Consider the following 18,293-nt stretch of genomic DNA (forward strand, 5'->3'; position numbering starts at 1 on the left):
AATATATGTGTATTTTCTCAAAAGGGGGAGTAAATTGTCACATTGAAAATACATTTTATTTTATTTATTTATTTGTCTTTTTTTTTAAGCAAAACTATTTAACCTTATCTTGTACTCTAGCAAGGTTGCATAGAGACAGGAATTTGATTTGATTCTTCAATGAGCAGGGCCTCTTTAATTTAGGTTGCCATCGATGACAACAGCTAATTGAAATAGTTACTTATGTCCAGGGCAGTGGATTATTCCATGCCGTGCTTGGATAGGTCCCTTTTGTATCAGGCAGGGATCCATTCCTTTTGACCAGCGGCTTGGGATAGTTTAGGGAAAGGGTGTGTGGGCAGTGGTTTTCCACTAGGTTTTGGCAGACACCATTTTTAACTTTGGTGAGCACACAGCTTATGTGCAGTTCTGAAGCCAGTAGAGAAGTTGCTATTTTTGCTTACCATTCTGAAGACATATCTCTAGGCTTATTTTCTTTTGGAGCAGCCTTATTTTCCAGTTTGTGAGCTGCTAATCTTTATTACCTGGATCGAGGTCAGAAAGCAGTATTTAAATCATTTTTTTAGCCTGTTTTGCTGAAAGTCATCGGTGAGTGTAAATGACTTTTCCATCCTTAAATTTTGTTATACAAAAAGAAAAAGGAAGAAGAAAAATAACATGTATAATATAATGTGAATTAAGATGTGATTTATTGTGATAGTTTTGTAGAAATCATACATTTTCTTGGGTATATAGAGACTTTAATGTTGTTGAAAAGTTACATTTGTAGTTGAAGCTTATACTAGTTATTAATCAAATGTTTGAAAAATTGAGATAAATAAATGTATGAAAGTCAGACAAGTTTGAATTGGATTTATAAATGTTATTTACAAGTAAGAGAATGGCACAAGTTTGACGTGAGTTTTATTTGAGTATATTCATGTGACAATGACAATTCCACAAATATCCCCAACATTACCAGTTTGTTGGCCCTAAATGACCTTTGACCTTATTCATGCGACCTAAAACTTGCACAGGATTTTCAGGATACTTGATTGTTCTTATGACCAAAATTCATGAACTAAATCCATAAAGTTTGTAAGTTATAATGGCGATTCCACTTAAAACCACACAGGGCCCAAAGTTTGTTGACCCTAAGTGACCTTTGACCTTAGTCATAATGTGACCTGAAACTCTGGCAGGATCTTCAATGATACACTATTCCCCTTGTGTTTAATACCTCAGTCACATTTGCTCTACGGCAGCCGTTTCATTCATTTTTATTCAAACCACCTATATTTAGCTGGTACAAAAAATGTTAAAACGACTGTTTTAGATTCACCTTACGGCCGCCGTAGAAAAAATGTGACCGAGGTATTAGTTTAATGAACTAGGTCCATATACTTCCTAAGTTATGACAGCATTTTAAAAACTTAAAGGGATGGTCCAGGCTGAAAAAATTTATATCTAAATTAAGTAAAATTCACAGAGCAAAATGCTGAAAATTTCATCAAAATCGGATAAAAAATGACAAAGTTATTGAATTTTAAAGTTTATCAATATCAACGGTTATTTGCACATCTTCATTAATATTCATTAGGTGGGCTGATGATGTCACATCTCCAGTTTCCTTTTTCTTTATGTTATCACATGAAATCATAAATGTTTCATTTTCTCATACAAGTGTAAATGATGTGTCTCCATTATAATGAAATAAGTTGTGGCATTACATAACTAATGCACTTAATCAGTTGTCGTCAATCCAATTGTTTTTGTTCTTGGTAATTTTTTTTTGAATAAAGACATAAGGACATAAAGACATGCCTAGAACTGTTCCCCCGAAATAATGCAAATCTTTAAAATTCAATAAGTTCTTTTTTGCTACCAGATTTTGATCAAATTTTCAGCATTTTGCTCAGTAAATCTTACTCTATTTATTAAAATATAAATATCTCCAGCCTGGATCATCCTTTTAACTTTGGTTATGATTTCAATTTATTTTACCAACATGGTCCAAGTTCACTGACCCTAATATACTAAATTACCCTTATGTCCGAGTTTCATGAACTAGGTCCATATACATGTACTTTCTAAGTTATGACATTTCAAAAACTTAACCTTGGTTAGGATTTCAATGTTGACGCTGCCTATAGTCTCGCCCTGCTATGCAGTTGAGACAATAAAATTGATCAAAACAATTCAGATAAATTAATTTTGACAGTTTCCCTAAGAATGAAGCTAATTTAGATACTTTTAAGTGAACTCAGATTAAAATAATTATGGTATTTCAATATCTAACCGAAGGAGAATTTTTAAAACCATCATACTAGTGTAAAGAATTATTTCAACTATGGTGTTACTGTAATGAATATCAGAAAATCATCAAATCTGGCTATCAATTTCTTCCAGTCTATTATGACTGAAATCATTCTGATCTAATGTACTTTAAAAGAAATTTGGTATCAAAAATTTTCTCTTCACTATTTTATTGTTTTTTTGTTAATTTCTTATTTATTTCTGTGTTTTTGGACTTCTTTTTTATTGCTTTTTGATGGAAATTGGGGCCAACTTAATTCTGATCATAAACAAAGCAAAGTTAATTGATTTTAGGAAGTAAAATGTAGAAATAATAAAATGAATTCATGTTTTGAGCCATTTTGAGTCTGACAGGACTTACATAATGTTGCGTAGTACACGTGATTTCGTAACCATGTACCAGGGCATCACAAATTTGATCGTATAAGGTGTACAAGAGTTAAAAGTAAAAAGATAGCGAACGGCGCTGTCTTAAATATTTTGCGCGCCAGATTTATTTGGAAAAATGGCGAGGTGGACAATTTCCACCCCGTCGGGCCTGTTAGGATGAAGTCTATTGCCGTTAAAAGATGATGTGGTATAAACATGTTGGGCTTTAACAGCTATCATGATTTCTTTTTTCATTCGGACATGAATTTCTATTGATGCGTACTTCAAACAATATTGTAGCAGGAACAAATGAATATTACATATTTCTATCTGTATATTTATTTCTTTTTTAGGAAATGTGTTTTTTGTGATATAACTGTAAATTATTATAATTTTTTTTCTTTTTATTATCACATTTTACAGAACGGGCAGGATGTTTTGTCGTCAATTCTGGATTCTAGCTGCAATTTGTGGAGGTTTCTTACTGCTGTATTGTGCACTGCTTACAAATTCAACCTTAAATGCATATTCGTCTACAAGAAAGAAATATGATGCTTATCCTGCATATAATAAATACGTGGCTGTATCATCTAATACCTATCCTTCATTTGAAAAACATAAATCTGTGTCAAACCATTCTGGACTATCTAACCGTTGTGTAAGATATTTTTCTGTATGGTTAGGGCCACGCGGAAGTTGGCCCGAATATGCTGTGATTGAGAATCTTTTAAAAGACGCACAAGATCATAAAAGTACAATCAATAACAGTAGAATTATATTGAGCAAAGAAAATCCCAGTTTTTTTCAAGAATGTCCAGACTTCACTTGTGATGTAGTCATAATAGGAATGCAGTCAATAGAAAATCGCTCTGTTCTGGAACACAGCGATGCCATATTTTTTAATTTAATGCCTAAAATACATAGAGAGAAAACACATGAATTTTTAGAACAATCAATCAAGGACCTGCCATCTAACATAAAAATTTTGTTTTATTCCATGGAAAGTCCACTGATGCTGAATTACTTTGATCCACAAATTGACAGAATCAAATATCATATTGACATGACTTATTTTTCTGACACTGATGTACACCTTCCGTACGGTCGGTACATTTTCGGAGAGCCGACAGACAGAGAATTGATTAACTATGCCGAAAATAAAACTGACCTTCTTGTGTGGGTTGCTTCCAACTGTAAAAAAACATTTTGGCCCCGAATGGACTGGGTGAAAAGTCTAGAGAAATTGATAACATTTGATACATATGGCAGATGTGGTAGGAATATTGGCTGTCTTCCTCGAATGTCCACAGAATGCGCCAGGAAGCGATCCCATTATAAATTCATTCTTGCCTTGGAGAATTCACAATGTGACGGATATGTGACCGAAAAGTTTTGGTTGAATGGTGTCATGAATGGTATAGTCCCAATTGTTTATGGAGGTACACGTGCCGCTTATGAGCACATAGCTCCCCCCAATTCCTTTATCCACATCGGTGACTTTTCCTCGCAGCAGGAACTTGTAAACTACCTCCTCAAAGTGGACAAGAATGACAGTCTTTACAATGAATTCTTTGCCTGGCGGAGGCAAGGTCACATTGAGATAGTCTACCCTGATTTGAAGCCTCAGTCTTTTTGCAAAGTCCTCCCAAAATTGTCTGAATCAACTCCTGTCAAGAGTGTCGGGGATTCTAATTATTTTCAAAGTTGTAGAGGAGGTGCCAAAAGACCATTTAGTGTGGATGGGGACATTGAAAGCTGGACACCATGGAAATAAACAAGGAATCACGCTCTGATCAGGTACACTTCAGAATATCATTATAATATATTCATGTGAGGAGTTAAGAAAGAATTTTTTTTTTCTCAATGTAAAATGTAGGTACATGTTCCTTTAATTTATCTTGTTGTTGTTGCAGGAGTTTCTGCATTTACTGTATACCAATAGCTGAAATTAATTTACAATACAGAAATATAATCATAATATGGCAAAATGTTATAATAGAGGAGTAATAATAGAGTTTGGACAATATTGAAATTTTAAACACCCTAGGGTATTCAGCTGCAGGCGCATACCCTCATCCACTCCCCTCAGATGCCCTCAACGGCCTCCCGCAGTCACCCTGGGGAGCATCATGACCTTTCACGAGGCGAGCACTGTAGAGCCCTGTGGTATTCACACTTTATGATACAAACTTCAGATGATTTAGAATTAAAATTAACATGGTCTTATGTTGTATAAATAATAAAACAAACCCTCTAATTCTGTAGCTGTCTTTAAATTTTAATTGATGGTATTGAATGCATTCAATACATATACTTGTAGATCCATAAACCTCAAAGGTGTGCTTTTTTTCAATTGTGAATCTCTTATTTTGTTGTATGATTTTACAATTGCATGGTCAGCTGATAGACTTTTCCTTCAGCCTTATTACTTGGGAATGAATAATTTATTTGTGTCCAGAAAAGAATACAGTAGTTTCTAAACAAATATTTCAATTTTTTTTAATATGCTGGGTAATAATGTAAAAAGCGCTTTAATAGAGACTTGCAATTTTGCCTATGTGTTTTGCACTATACAAAAATGTTACATTACTGATAGTAATCTATGATGGCATTTAGCAATTTGGCAATGGTCTTCAATTTTGTATTAATGGGAAATGTTGTTGCAATATCGAGCTGATCCCACAAAATTCCATTTGATAGAGTTTAATTGAAAATATGTGAAAGTGGAGAAGCCATTAAAATAAATTAGTTGTCAAGGCAAATGTACACTGATACAGGTTTAACCCTAACTCTCCCAGGGTATTTTGATTTTGTCATTCCTGGGGGGGGGGGGGATCTCGGCCGCCAATCGAGCGATGCAAAAATTTGCACGCTGGTAGTGTGCGATGTAATCTACAAGGCTGTATGGTAAAATTTTCAAAAATAATGAGATTTTATTTTATATGAATTAATTATGCTAATTTATGCATAAATCATACTTTTTGCTCTAATTCACTAAATAAAGCTCCTAGAATGCTAATTTTTGGTAAAAATATTCTTTGTAGCATTCTTAACAATCGCAATTAAAAAAACTTCAGTTTGAAAATCAATTTCTTGTGTATTTTATTGTTTTATGAATTTCTTATGTATTTCTATGTTTTTTTACTTTTTGTTTTTTATTGTTTTTTCAATGGAAATCGTTTCAGACTTAATTCTGACCATAAACAAGGCAAAATTAATTAAGTTTAATCAGTAAAAGTAGAAATAATGATACATTTATGAATTTTGGCTAAATACACAATTTGCATTGGATTTGTAGGTATGAAATCACGTTTATGAGCAATTTTGGGTCTGACATGCACTTACATAATGTTGCGTAATGTCGTAACCATGTACCCAGGCGTCACAAATTTGGTCTCAAAGTTGGCACGAGACTTGAAAGTAAAAAGTCAGTAAGCGGTAAGGTAAAAAAAATCTGCGCAGAAGATATATCGAGAAAATTGTCGAGGGGGGGGGGGGCCATTATGGCCCCCCCCCGGGAGAATTAGGGTTAAAAGATCAAACAATTTCATGAATTTGGTAGGATTAAAAGGGATTCCAACCTAAATAAAAACTTGTTTTAGAGGAAAAAGAAGAATCAGACAAATTGATAGATGAATGTTTGAACAATATCGGATAAACAATAAGAAAGTTGTGAATTTTTAAAACTTGTAAAAATTGTTAATCATGCTGCCTCATGAAGACTTTAAATTGGACACATATGTGATGTCATAGTGATATAATAATAGCAAGGGCTACTCTTCCGTGCACTCCAATATATAATATGGCTAAAATGTCATTTTTGTCAAAAGTTTTACTTCAAATTACATTTTTCTTTCATCAGGACATAAAACAATATACTAACTGGGTTATATTTAGATTATTGCCCCAGGGGAATTGGTACTTGTAGGAGAAAAACACAAATCCCTGATTATTAAGTACATTGCCTATGGAAAAGTAGCCTTCTGTCAAGGCCCTCGCGACTTAGCTCTATCCTAGTCAGGTAGTGGCTGAAACGAGACTAGCGGCCTACGAAGATTACTGGCGATACCCGAGTGAACGCGCGAGCCGAACGACTTGTCGTGAGGGCCTTTTGGAATCTGGGTTCACCGCTTGCTATGAATTATTCATGAGCATGCTAATTAGTCTCCCTCCGAATATTGACCAATCAGAACAGCAGCTTCACACTGCCTGCCACCGTGGTTCGTTATACCCGACGCTGACACTGTCGGAGGTGTGCAGTCTATGGTGGTTCTGGTGCCTGCGACCTGATTTCGAAGATAATCCTTGCACAACGGGATGGCCTGGTAAATGGTATTTTGCCATATCCAGTGGGGAGAGTTACGACGTATCGTGTCCTCGGAGGGCTGATAGAATCACCCTCAGTTGTAGTTCCTTGAAAATGCTGATATTTTCAGCATTCGATGCAATTTCTGTACTTTTCAGCAATAATTATTCGTACTCGAAGACAGCCAGGATGAATTGCGAGAGTCGATATTTGCATATTTGCACATTTGATATTTGCATATTTAATAATCATGCAAGAAACGTTCGCTGATTGGCCGCTACCTCTCAGGTAGCAATTCCGACTTGGAAACATTGGTTAACATAAGAAATCCAAGTCAGGTTCCAAAAGGCCCTCACCACAAGTCGTTCGGCTCGCGCGTTCACTCGGGTATCGCCAGGCCGCTAGTCTCGTATCAGCCACTACCTGACGAGGATAGAGCCAAGTCGCGAGGGCCTTGACAAATGGCTAATGGGAAAATTGTCCTTGCCCTTTGTCAAAATTTACTTACCCAGTTGCCAATTTGAAATCTACATAGTCTTAGGGATCTCAATCTTAAAGAAGCCATAACTTTCTTATTGCCTGTCCAATTTCTTTCAAACTTTCATCATTCTGTTTTGTTTATTTTTCTCCTTTCCAACAATAATTTATGTCCAAAGAAGGATTCCCTTTTTAAGAAATAAGGAACATTGTGCATGCTTACCTAAATATGTAGAAAAGTTGTTTGCATTTGTACAATTTTAGATGCAATTAGGGTTAGGGCCAAGTTTTGTTAACTAGATCCATAAACTTTCTTCTGAGTTATGATGGTAATTCCACAAAGACCCCCAACATGGTCTAAGTTCATTAACCCTAAATGACCTTTGACCTTGGTCATGTGACCTCAAACATCTTCCCAGCCCCCTGGACTCAAATCAGTTTTAATAGACCATTGAATGTCATTTGGGTTTTTCTGACATATCCATGGTCATGATTTTTTTTTAAAATCAATATTTCAGTAATGAAATGACACTATTATATAATAATAATCATTATCATCATCATCATCATCGCTATCATCATCATTATTACTACTACTTATACTGTGCTTTTCCCAATTGGCCCAACATGATTACAATGAACTAATTGAGTGGAACTATTTAATCTTAAAACTACGAAAGAGATGGTGAAGACCGGTCTTGAGATTCACAAGGAAATATATCGTGATGCGTGTAAACAACATGATGAAACCTTGAAGAAAGCAAAGACCGACCATCTGACCGCAGAAATAGCCGGATGTGACACTAAACAACTGTTCAGATTCGTCAGAAGATTTTCCAATCCATCTCGTGAATCGATCCTTCCAGATCATGACGATGACAAGGAGTTAGCTGATAGATTTGGAGAATTCTTCCACAACAAAATCCAAACGATAGTAAATGATGTACCTGGTTCTTTAGTGGGAGCTTCTATGACATCTACACTTATGCACAGCTTCACAGAGTTTGAGCCTGTCACTGAGAACCAGGTAAAGATGATCATCCGCCAAAGCCCTTCAAAGTATTGTGACCTTGATCCGGTACCAACGTGGCTTGTGAAAGCGTGTCTCGATGAACTGTTACCTCATGTAACTCGAATCATAAATTCATCCCTTTCATCGGGAACCATGCCTGATATGTTAAAGTCAGCATTGGTTATGCCTCTCCTGAAGAAGCCAAAACTGGACCACAATGATATGAAAAGCTACCGGCCTGTTGCGAACCTCATGTTCATTGCTAAGATCTTGGAGAAAGTCGTCTCGGTACAACTACGCGCCTACTTGCATGAACACGGGTTGTTCCCACTTATGCAGTCTGCATATAGACACTTCCATTCAACAGAGACCGCACTTGCCAAATTAATGGATGATCTCCTTCTCGCCGTTGACAGGGGCCAAGAAGCGATTCTTGTCCTACTGGACTACTCTGCAGCATTTGAGACAATCAACCATGAACTACTCATTCACACACTGACTCATAGATATGGCATTCAAGGAGTTGCACTGAAATGGTTAATATCCTACCTTGAGAATCGCCATCAGAGGATCAGAATTAATGGAACAAATTCTAAAATGTTTCCTCTCCCCTGGGGTGTCCCCCAAGGGTCAGTGGTTGGCCCCCTGGAATTCATCTTGTACACAGGTCCACTGACTTCTATCATTGCTGCTCACCAAGGGATTCATCATGTAGTATATGCTGATGACACTCAGATATACATGTACATTGTTGTTAAGCCTGGTGATCAAACGGACGCTGTGGGTAAACTACAGGGATGCTTGGATGATGTTCGACGGTGGTCAGTTGACAACCAGCTCATGCTGAACGGATGTAAAACTGAAATCCCCCATGTCACTTCACAGTTTAGGAAGACCACACCACTCTCCGGTCTGCGGATTGGTGACAATGCTACCTGTTCCACCTCTGAAACTGTGCGTGATCTGGGCGTCACACTGGATGACAAGCTGACTATGAGACAACACATCAGAAACACGTGTCGGTCTGCAGGGTTTGGATTATCCAAAATAGGAAAGATAAGGAAGTATCTGGATAGTGCGAGTGCGGAAAGACTTGTACATGCTTTCATCACAACACATCTTGATTACTGCAATAGCCTCCTGATCGGACTTCCCAAAACTCAAATAACTCCATTACAGCACATACAAAACGCCGCCGCAAGGCTCATAACACGCTCAAGGAAATTTGAACACATCACCCCAATTCTCCAATCCTTGCACTGGCTTCCAATCCAACAAAGGCTACAATTCAAGATCCTTCTCCTCACCTTCAAGGCCAAGCACGGCATCGCACCTGCATATCTCACTTCACTGATCACATCCAAAGCGACTACTGGTTCCCGTACACTTCGTTCTTCAGCACATGCACACCTAGATCTCGCACCTGGACCCCGCACCTGCACGAGATACGGCGATCGCGCCTTCTCTTCAATTGCACCCACTCTCTGGAATAGACTTCCTACCCAAATCCGTGATGCTCCTTCTGTGAATGCTTTCAAGAGCAGACTAAAGACATTTCTGTTTAATTCTTCCTTAATATCTTTATTATGTGGTACTTAAGTTATTTAAATTTCATTATTATTATGATTATATTATGATGCATATTTAAGCAATTTTTGTGTATTCAATGATAGGGCATAACATTTTCACCTTAGCCCTACTTAAATGAATAGATTGAATTTGACCTGATGTAATAATAATACCAGAACATGCTATCAGTAATGTATATAATTATGTTGAACTCAGATTTTTGTAAAGTATTATATACATGTTTACTAATTTGTTATTGTAAAGCGCATTGAAATTTTCATGTAATGCGCTATATAAATGTAACTTTTATTTATATTATTATTATTTATTATATATTATTTTTAATTCATTTTTGAAAATTGCTAGTGTTGGAAACTGTCTACATGTAATATAGCGAATCATTCCAGCATTTTGAAGATGTAAAGTTCTATTGTTAATGTATGAGTTGATGATACAAAGAGGGTCACCAGTGACCTAAGTGCTCTTACAGTAAAACCATTACTTAAATACTCTGAAGCCTGTTTATTGAATGTTTTGTAGCTAATCAAGATAATAATGGTGATAATAATAACAATGTTTAACTATTTGTCAGTTTCCAGGGAGTCTGTATCCTCATCTCTACTTTCCCTTATTTGTGCTTGCTTCAATCACTATGGCCCGTATTCTGAAGTCAGGTTTAACTTCAACTCAGGTTTAAAGTTGTGGTTTAAGTATGGAAAGCCAAAAGTATCGAAATTTTTCATTAAGTTGTATGTATCTTATGTTTACTGTGCTCTTTCCTGATTCATCGATGGTGAAGTCAATCATCTATTATACTTCCTACACAATAATGAATGATTTGAGAGCTGAAAGTATGATATCTCTACTTTTAGTGATTATGTAACAATTGGCTGTCCATACTTACATTACAACTTTAAACCTGAGTTTAAGTTAAACCCGACTTCAGAATACGGGCCTATGTAACTTACATTTTAGTGACCATTGTTAAAGGACAAGTCCAACCCAACAAAAACTTAATTTGAATAAAAAGAGACAAATCCCAACAAGCATAACACTGAAAATTTCATCAATATTGGATGTAAAATAAGAAAGTTATGACATTTTAAAATTTTGCTTAATTTCACAAAACAGTTATATGCACATCCTGGTTGGTATGCAAGTGAGGAGACTGATGACGTCATCCATTCACTATTTTTTTAAAGTTTATTATGTGAAATATGATATATTCTAATTCTAAACATCGATTAATTCCTCCTTGATCATGTGGAGTTAGCATTGTGTAATACTCTATATTTCAGTCAAGTTGGTTCCTATTGTCAAATTTGTAAAAAATGGAATATTGTATAATTCAAACAATAAAAAAAAAGTCAGTGAGGGACATGATCGACTGTCTCATTTGCATGTCACTAAGTTGTGCATATCACTGTTTTGTGAAAAGTAAGCGAAACTTTAACATTTCAAATTTTCTTTTTTTTACATCCGATTTTGATGAAACTTATCAGTGTTATGCTAGTTTGATTTTTCTCTGTTTATTCAAATCAACATTTTCCTTTGGTGGACTTGACCTTTAAATGTTTTTATTCTTAATGTTGCCTCTTATTCTCTTTCCAGTTCTTCTTTTGACTTACCTCTATTTACCTCCCTTTTCTCATCCTTTTCCTCTCCTCTTTCAGTCCCTTTTTCCACATTATTGGCACCTTATAGTAACTATGTTATGGCTTTTGGCATCTATCTTACATGTATGAAGCATTTCTTTTTCATCTGTATGAATCTGTATTGTATTTGAATAATTAGCTATAATGTTTACTTTATATTTTGTTATGTTTCTATTTTTACATGTAACAGTTACACATTTTAGTCTTTGACTGCTTGTGTTTGTATTTTGGTAGTTTTAGCGAAATAAATCCAATATACATGAGTAATTTGAACAATATTCTCTGTTTCCAAGGAAGCTAGTGAAGTGAATTAAAGAGTGGCTGGGAAGGACGATCTCCAGAAACCTGTCAAGTTTATAGTTGTTGAATACAAATTGGATGATGAGAGCGATTAGTAGAAAGAAGCCCATTGCAGTAATCATATGAGAAAGAACTAATTAACAAACAGTTACGGTTGATCTAATCAATCGTAACTATATGGAAATCCATCAGTGTCATAATTTTCTCAACAGGAAATTTGCGCAATATCCTTTGGCCCGTATTCTGAAGTCTGGTTTAACTTAAACTCGGGTTTAAAGTTGCGGTTTAAGTATGGATAGCCAATTGTTAAATAAATCACAAACAGTAGAGATATCATATTTCAGCTTAGTTGGCTCTCAAATCATTCATAATTGTCTAAGAAGTATAAATAGATGATTGTCTTCACCATCGATGAATCAGGAAAGAGCACAGTAGACATAAGAAACATACAACTTAATAAAAATTTTGACACTTTTGGCTTCCCATAATTCTAGCACAAAGTTAGACCATGGTCTAAGTTAAACCTGACTTCACGGAGAATCACAGTGAAAATGGGTGGGTGTGTTTGAGTGTAGGAAGGGTGTACTCACCAGAGCTCTGAAGGGCAACCATCCCAGGAGCAGTAGCCGATACCTGCGTTACCATGGTACCATAACCAAACTTCTCCATTTTGCTCACCTGGTAAAATACCAAACACAAAGTAATGGACAGGTTACGTCAAAACCAACAATAAGTCGCCCAAAATGAACTTTGAGATTTTTATTGAACTTGAAGAATAAGTTTTTAAAGCTTTAAAATGATAAATTACTTGTCAAAACTGATCAACAAAATCTCACACATATACTTAGTTGAATGTAGAAGAAATTAAGTGAGAGCTTCAGAGAATGAGGAGAAAACAATGTTTGGAGTTTTTGGTATTAGATATGCACACAACGCATTCTTGGTGAATCTTCCAAGAAGTCTGAAAAATATGATGTCAAAGATACTCTTGTATCTCATTTTTTATTCAACTTTACAATTTCAAATTTTGACAGAATGAAGAAGAGCTACTCTATTAGATAAGCAATCTTTTTTAATATTAACTTTTTTAAGACCAAATTATTATTTTTGGTATCGACAGAGAGACTTTCCTGGCGACTGATTGTTGGTTTTGGGTGACTGCTTAGCAGGGAAAAAAATACTTTTTTTTTTACAGGAGCCATTTTTCTCACTGGTCACAAATTTATGGGAGCCATTTTTCAATTTCCAAGAGCCATTTTTTAATTTGCTAGAGCCATCTTTAAAATAAAAAAAAGAAACATCATTTGTAATTATTATCATGTTAGACATGTTGAATTTGAAGTAGGCCTATTGTTTGTTGTATTTTAATGTGCCATATAATACCATTTCTTTTACCAACAAAAGTAATGATTGCAATAATGCCATTTAATGTGTCATCTCTAATATTTTTTTACTAATAAAAGTAATGAATGATTTACTTAGATGCCATTTGTCTTTATTTAGTGCTATTGTAGAAAAATCTCCGAAAAATCTCAAAGAAAGAATAAAGGAAAGAAGAAAATGTTTCCCTCATTCTTTGAAATTAAAAAGGAAAGGAAAGAAAAAGAAAGAAATGGAAGATGAATTAATGTGTAAAAGAATGAATGAAGGCGAGAAAGAAAAGGAAAGTAAGAAAAAATGAGGAGGAAAGAAAAAGGTTTCCTTTATTCTTTGAAAGAACTAATTATGAAAAACAGGGAGGAAGGAAGGAAATAACATTGAAGGAAAGAATGAAAGGATGAAAGAGAGGTAGGAAAGAATGAAGGAGAGAGAGAATGAAAAAAGGTAAATAATCAAAGAAGGAAAGAGAACAAAAAGAAAGAGGAGACGAAGGGAGAAGGAAGCAAGCAAAAAGAAAATCTCAAGGAAAGAAAGAATGAAGGAATAAAGAAGAAAAAAATAATGAAAAACAATGAGGGAAATAAGTAAGAATGAATGAAGAAAATAAATGAACACAGAATTAAAGGAAGGAAAGCTAGGAAATAAAGATAGATGGAATGAAAAAAGGAATTCAGGTAAGATAGAAGGATGAAGAAATAAGGAATGGAAAGAAAGAAAAAAATAAGAGAGAAAAAGAAAAATCAGGAAGGAAAGAAAGAATAAGGGAAAAGAAAAGGAAAAAAAGAATGAAGCTAAGAGAGAACTAAAAAATAAAGAACTTTTGAAGGAAGAAAGAAGGGATGACCGTCAGAAAAAAGAACAATAAGAAGAACGAGAGGAAGAGAAAAGGGAGCAAACAAACATTTAAGGAAAGAAAAAAGGAGTATGAAAAGGAAAGGAAAGAAAAATTAACAGAGAGAGAGAGGATCAGGAAAGAAAGCAAGGAAAGAGTGAAAACAAAGATAGATGGAACAAAAAAGGCCAGCAGGAGGAAGGATTGAAAAGATTTAAGAAAAAGAAAGAAAGAAAGAGAGAGGAAAGAAAGTTCAAACTTAAAAAAAAATCCAATCATCATCTAAAAAAAAACAAAGATATTTTTTTATTTATCTTAAAAATTGGCAAAAGAAGCTGCTGAAAACTGCTTATCTAAAAAAAGAGCCAATGGAGTAAATTAGAGAGTCAAAAGGGGCCTAAGCTTTCGATCTTAGCAGAATCTTCGTCGGAGGCAAAATGACAAACATATAATGTCGAACAACCACAATATAGACCACAGACATTCAACAGCAACACTAGAAACAAGGAGACAAAAGGGGCTTTAGTGAGAAGAGATGACCAAACAGGTTAATGAAGGGGATGAAAGAAAAGGAGTGGGCAGACACAAAGGGAAGTTGGTGTAAGGCCAAAGAAAGACCTCAAGCCAAGAGGGATTAAGATGTGAGGCAGGCAACAGGATCTGGAACAAAACAGTGATAGAGGGTATGAGGAAGAGATGAATAACAAGAGAATTAGTGAGAGGTGGGTCAAACAGGTAACAAAGAAAGGCATAATAAACTGGTGCATAAGAGTGGGGAAAAGGGAAAGAATGGAGAACAACTGATAATGTGCAAAAGACATAAGTATGTATGATGGAGTAATAAACAAACTAAGAGAAGTAAGAAAGTGTAAAAAAAAATTAAAAAAAACCTGTAAGAATGAAAGTATGTAAATATTTCCATAAAGGAATGTATATGAAAAGAAAAATATATATATATATATATATACAAAAGGTGTAACTGATATAGTAATCCACTGGGTGTGAGGGGAAAAAACAGAAAACTATATATTAAAAAAAAAAAAAAAAAAAACCTGTATAAATCTCTTAAAAATTGATAGAAAACTAAAATGTTTTAGAATAAATTATAAGATTTCAAAGTAAAACATTGTCAAATTTGAAAATTAGGTGAATCATCACGGCATCACGCACACATAGCTACAAGTTCACACCGATCGCAAGACTCAAAACGAAAGATGATTAATCAATAACTTGCTCCTCTAATCACATCACCATATCAGTAATATGAAAATACATATAATTATTACAATTGACGCCGATTTTGTGATTATTTTGGTGGAAAAACTATTTTTCATGTGAGATTGTTCACTCTGATTGATCAGGGATGTGCAGGTCTGGAGTACAGGGAAGCACAGCCTGCATGCCTGCCACACACGGGCGGGAGGCCAGGCCATGTGCACCGGCTAGTACATGTTTGTATGCTGACTTTGTGTGTGTGTCTTTGTGAGTAGATGTAAGAAAATAGCGCAATTACCAGCTTGCAGATATGAATGGAGGGAAGTTGTTAACTTTGTTTTTTCTCTCTCTCTATTGTATTTTTGCTTGTGAAATATGGGAAAACTTTGAAAAATTTCATTGCATAGTGAGAATTTTGCTTGCCCGTTTAAGGCAAGATCACGGGAGCGATTTTTTTTTCCTGATCGCTCTCTCTATTGGGTTTGCAAGAGCGATGTGAAAGCTTACAAGAGCGAAATCGCTCAGCGCTCCCGTGTATTTTTTTCGCTGCTGCTTAGATAGAAGTTCTGCTCCATACATGTGAATTTACCTCAACACTGAGTTCAAAACTTTTAAATTTATTTATTGAATTTCCGGATAAAACAAAGAACATAATACATAATACATCAAAGTTTAATTATGTAGCCATCTGTTGCAGACGGGTAAGGGGGAGAGGGCAATTGCATCCAGATACCTCATGGAGGCAGAAGTATTGTTTAGGCCTAAACTGCACAAGTTGTCTTGATTTTGAATAGGTGCTGTAAATAGGCCAGTATAAATTGCTATAAATCACTAGGCCTATTGATAAATCATTACTTGAGCTTTCACACAAGTTTGCCAACATATATTACTTGATCTGTCGATTGTTATCATATTGTGTATTTTCTATACCTGTTTTTTAATCATCGGCTAGTATCAAAATTCTATTAGACAATGACATGCATTTAGATCACATCGAAGTATTTTAATTTATCTACCCAAATTTGGGTAAAACCATCATGAATTGTAGACTAAATAATGCGTAATATGTGCATTATCTGTGTTCAGCATGTATAACTGTGTGTTATATTCATATGTAAACTATATGCAAGCCAGACTTAAACCAGGAAAGGGGCTGACTTAGGTTTAGGCAAAATACTTAGCCAAAAAGGGTGATTGTATAGAAAATATTGGTATTTTACTCAAGCAGAATACTGAGTAAATTGTGGCTTAAGTATTGAACTGAATACCATCCCAAAACACTATTTCAAGAGCTTACCTGAAGTTTCTTAGTGTATCTACCATACATGTAAGCCACACATTCATTGATTACACCTGTCTGCTGGAGTAGGAGCATCCCCTATTGATATAAACAAAATAAAATATAATATGCAACATTTTAACTGTGCTTACAGGCAGAGTATCGTCTGTTTTCAGGGGAAATTTGAGAAAAATTTGGATACAAATCACCAATAATAATAATAATAGGCATTTATATAGCGCCATCTAAATAGAAATATTCTATTCCGAGGCGCGTTGTTATTATTATTATTACCCTGGCTTTAGCTCATGCTACCTTTCAGCACTCATGCATTCAAGGAATTAATCCTGCCAGATACCCATTCACCTCACCTGGGTTGAGTGCAGCACAATGTGGATAAATTGTGGATGTGGATAAGAGTAGAACAGTACTCATGACCAGGAGGGATTTTGTAATACCACTAGAAATTGCCTGATTGAAGTTAAGTCATGACCTCACTTTTCTTGGCCCCATGGTTGCCTGTTAAATAATTTAACCTGGCACATGGAATTTGCTCTCCCCAAAAGATGACTCTGTTACAGGTATTTCCAGTGCTTCATTTCATGAAGTCTAGGGTCATTTCATAAAGTGGAGGAGCTGTGGTGTAGTGGTTCTGACTCTTGCCTTGTAAACAGAGGGTCGTGTGTTCGAATCCCACCATGGTCTGGCGTCCTTTGGCAAGGCGTTAATCCACACTTTGTCACTCTCGACCTAGGTGCTACATGGGTACCAGGTAGGATGTGAAAGTCAATGTAGCTTGTCCAGTACTGTGAGCGTGTCACCGGCGACTGACTGAAATACTCCCCAGGGAGTGGAGGATGTGCACACATTTGTGTGCAGGAATGGCTGATTGAATCCAATGACCAGGGTAATAATATATCTGTAAAGCGCTTAGACACGCCATTCCGATGTCTTAAGCACTATATAAAAGTGAATTACTATCATTATTATTACCATAAATCCATTTCCCGAGAAAGCCGATGCCCATATGGCTATAATACAATGTCAATAAGCGCTGCATACCATAAACCAGGCATTAGCACACCTACCATGGTCAGGCACTCCAGCATTCAAGGAATACCTTTCTATTGGGTATTCATTTACTATATACACCTGGGCGATGAGTGGCTAATGTAGATAAATGCCTTGAACTCATCATGGCACATGGAGTGAATGAAGTCTTTGAAATTCAGGTAAATGTCTAAATCCAACCTCACAAGACCACAGAACCTGTTCCAATTTCATTCTAAAGAGGTAATAACTTAAGGTCTTTGTTCAGTAATCTAAAAACCATAGCAGAAAGAGTTGATAACCAAACATATTTCCATAAACTAAATGCAACTTGATCTTTATCCCATCAGATCCGCACATTTCAGAATTTTGACTTTTTACAGTTTTGCTGAACTTTTTTTTTTATTTTTGTATCGGGCCCTTGTCTGAAAAAAAATATTGATTTAGAAGATTATGGTATATAATTGATAAGAAACTTGTTCATTCCACTGAAATTGGACCAAACTGTATTGGAATTTCAACAATGAAACAAGAAACTTGACAAAATATTTGCT

General features: G+C 35.5%; 2 protein-coding genes across 6 annotated transcripts in view; one reads left to right on the forward strand and one right to left on the reverse strand.

Annotated features, from left to right (window-relative positions):
* The first annotated feature begins 495 nt into the window (after positions 1 to 495).
* LOC129253751 (alpha-(1,3)-fucosyltransferase 7-like) lies at positions 496 to 5,753 on the forward strand. The gene is made up of 2 exons (XM_054892175.2): positions 496 to 588; positions 3,088 to 5,753. Exon 2 carries the CDS (start codon positions 3,098 to 3,100, stop codon positions 4,436 to 4,438), a length of 1,341 nt encoding a protein of 446 aa, XP_054748150.1. The 5' UTR covers positions 496 to 588; positions 3,088 to 3,097; the 3' UTR covers positions 4,439 to 5,753.
* A 6,505-nt stretch (positions 5,754 to 12,258) lies between these two features.
* Positions 12,259 to 18,293, reverse strand: part of LOC129253750 (protein broad-minded-like) — a 32,467-nt gene continuing 26,432 nt past the window's right edge. For all 5 annotated transcript variants that reach the window (XM_064095488.1, XM_064095489.1, XM_064095491.1 and 2 more), the window contains 2 exons: positions 16,708 to 16,788; positions 12,259 to 12,661 (listed from right to left, as the gene is read on the reverse strand). In XM_064095488.1, the coding sequence (XP_063951558.1) occupies positions 12,524 to 12,661; positions 16,708 to 16,788 (219 nt within the window). In that variant the 3' untranslated portion in view covers positions 12,259 to 12,523. The remainder of the gene's footprint in view (positions 12,662 to 16,707; positions 16,789 to 18,293) is intronic.

Source organism: Lytechinus pictus, chromosome 2 (assembly GCF_037042905.1).
Source record: "Lytechinus pictus isolate F3 Inbred chromosome 2, Lp3.0, whole genome shotgun sequence".
NCBI classification, from domain to species: domain Eukaryota; kingdom Metazoa; phylum Echinodermata; class Echinoidea; order Temnopleuroida; family Toxopneustidae; genus Lytechinus; species Lytechinus pictus.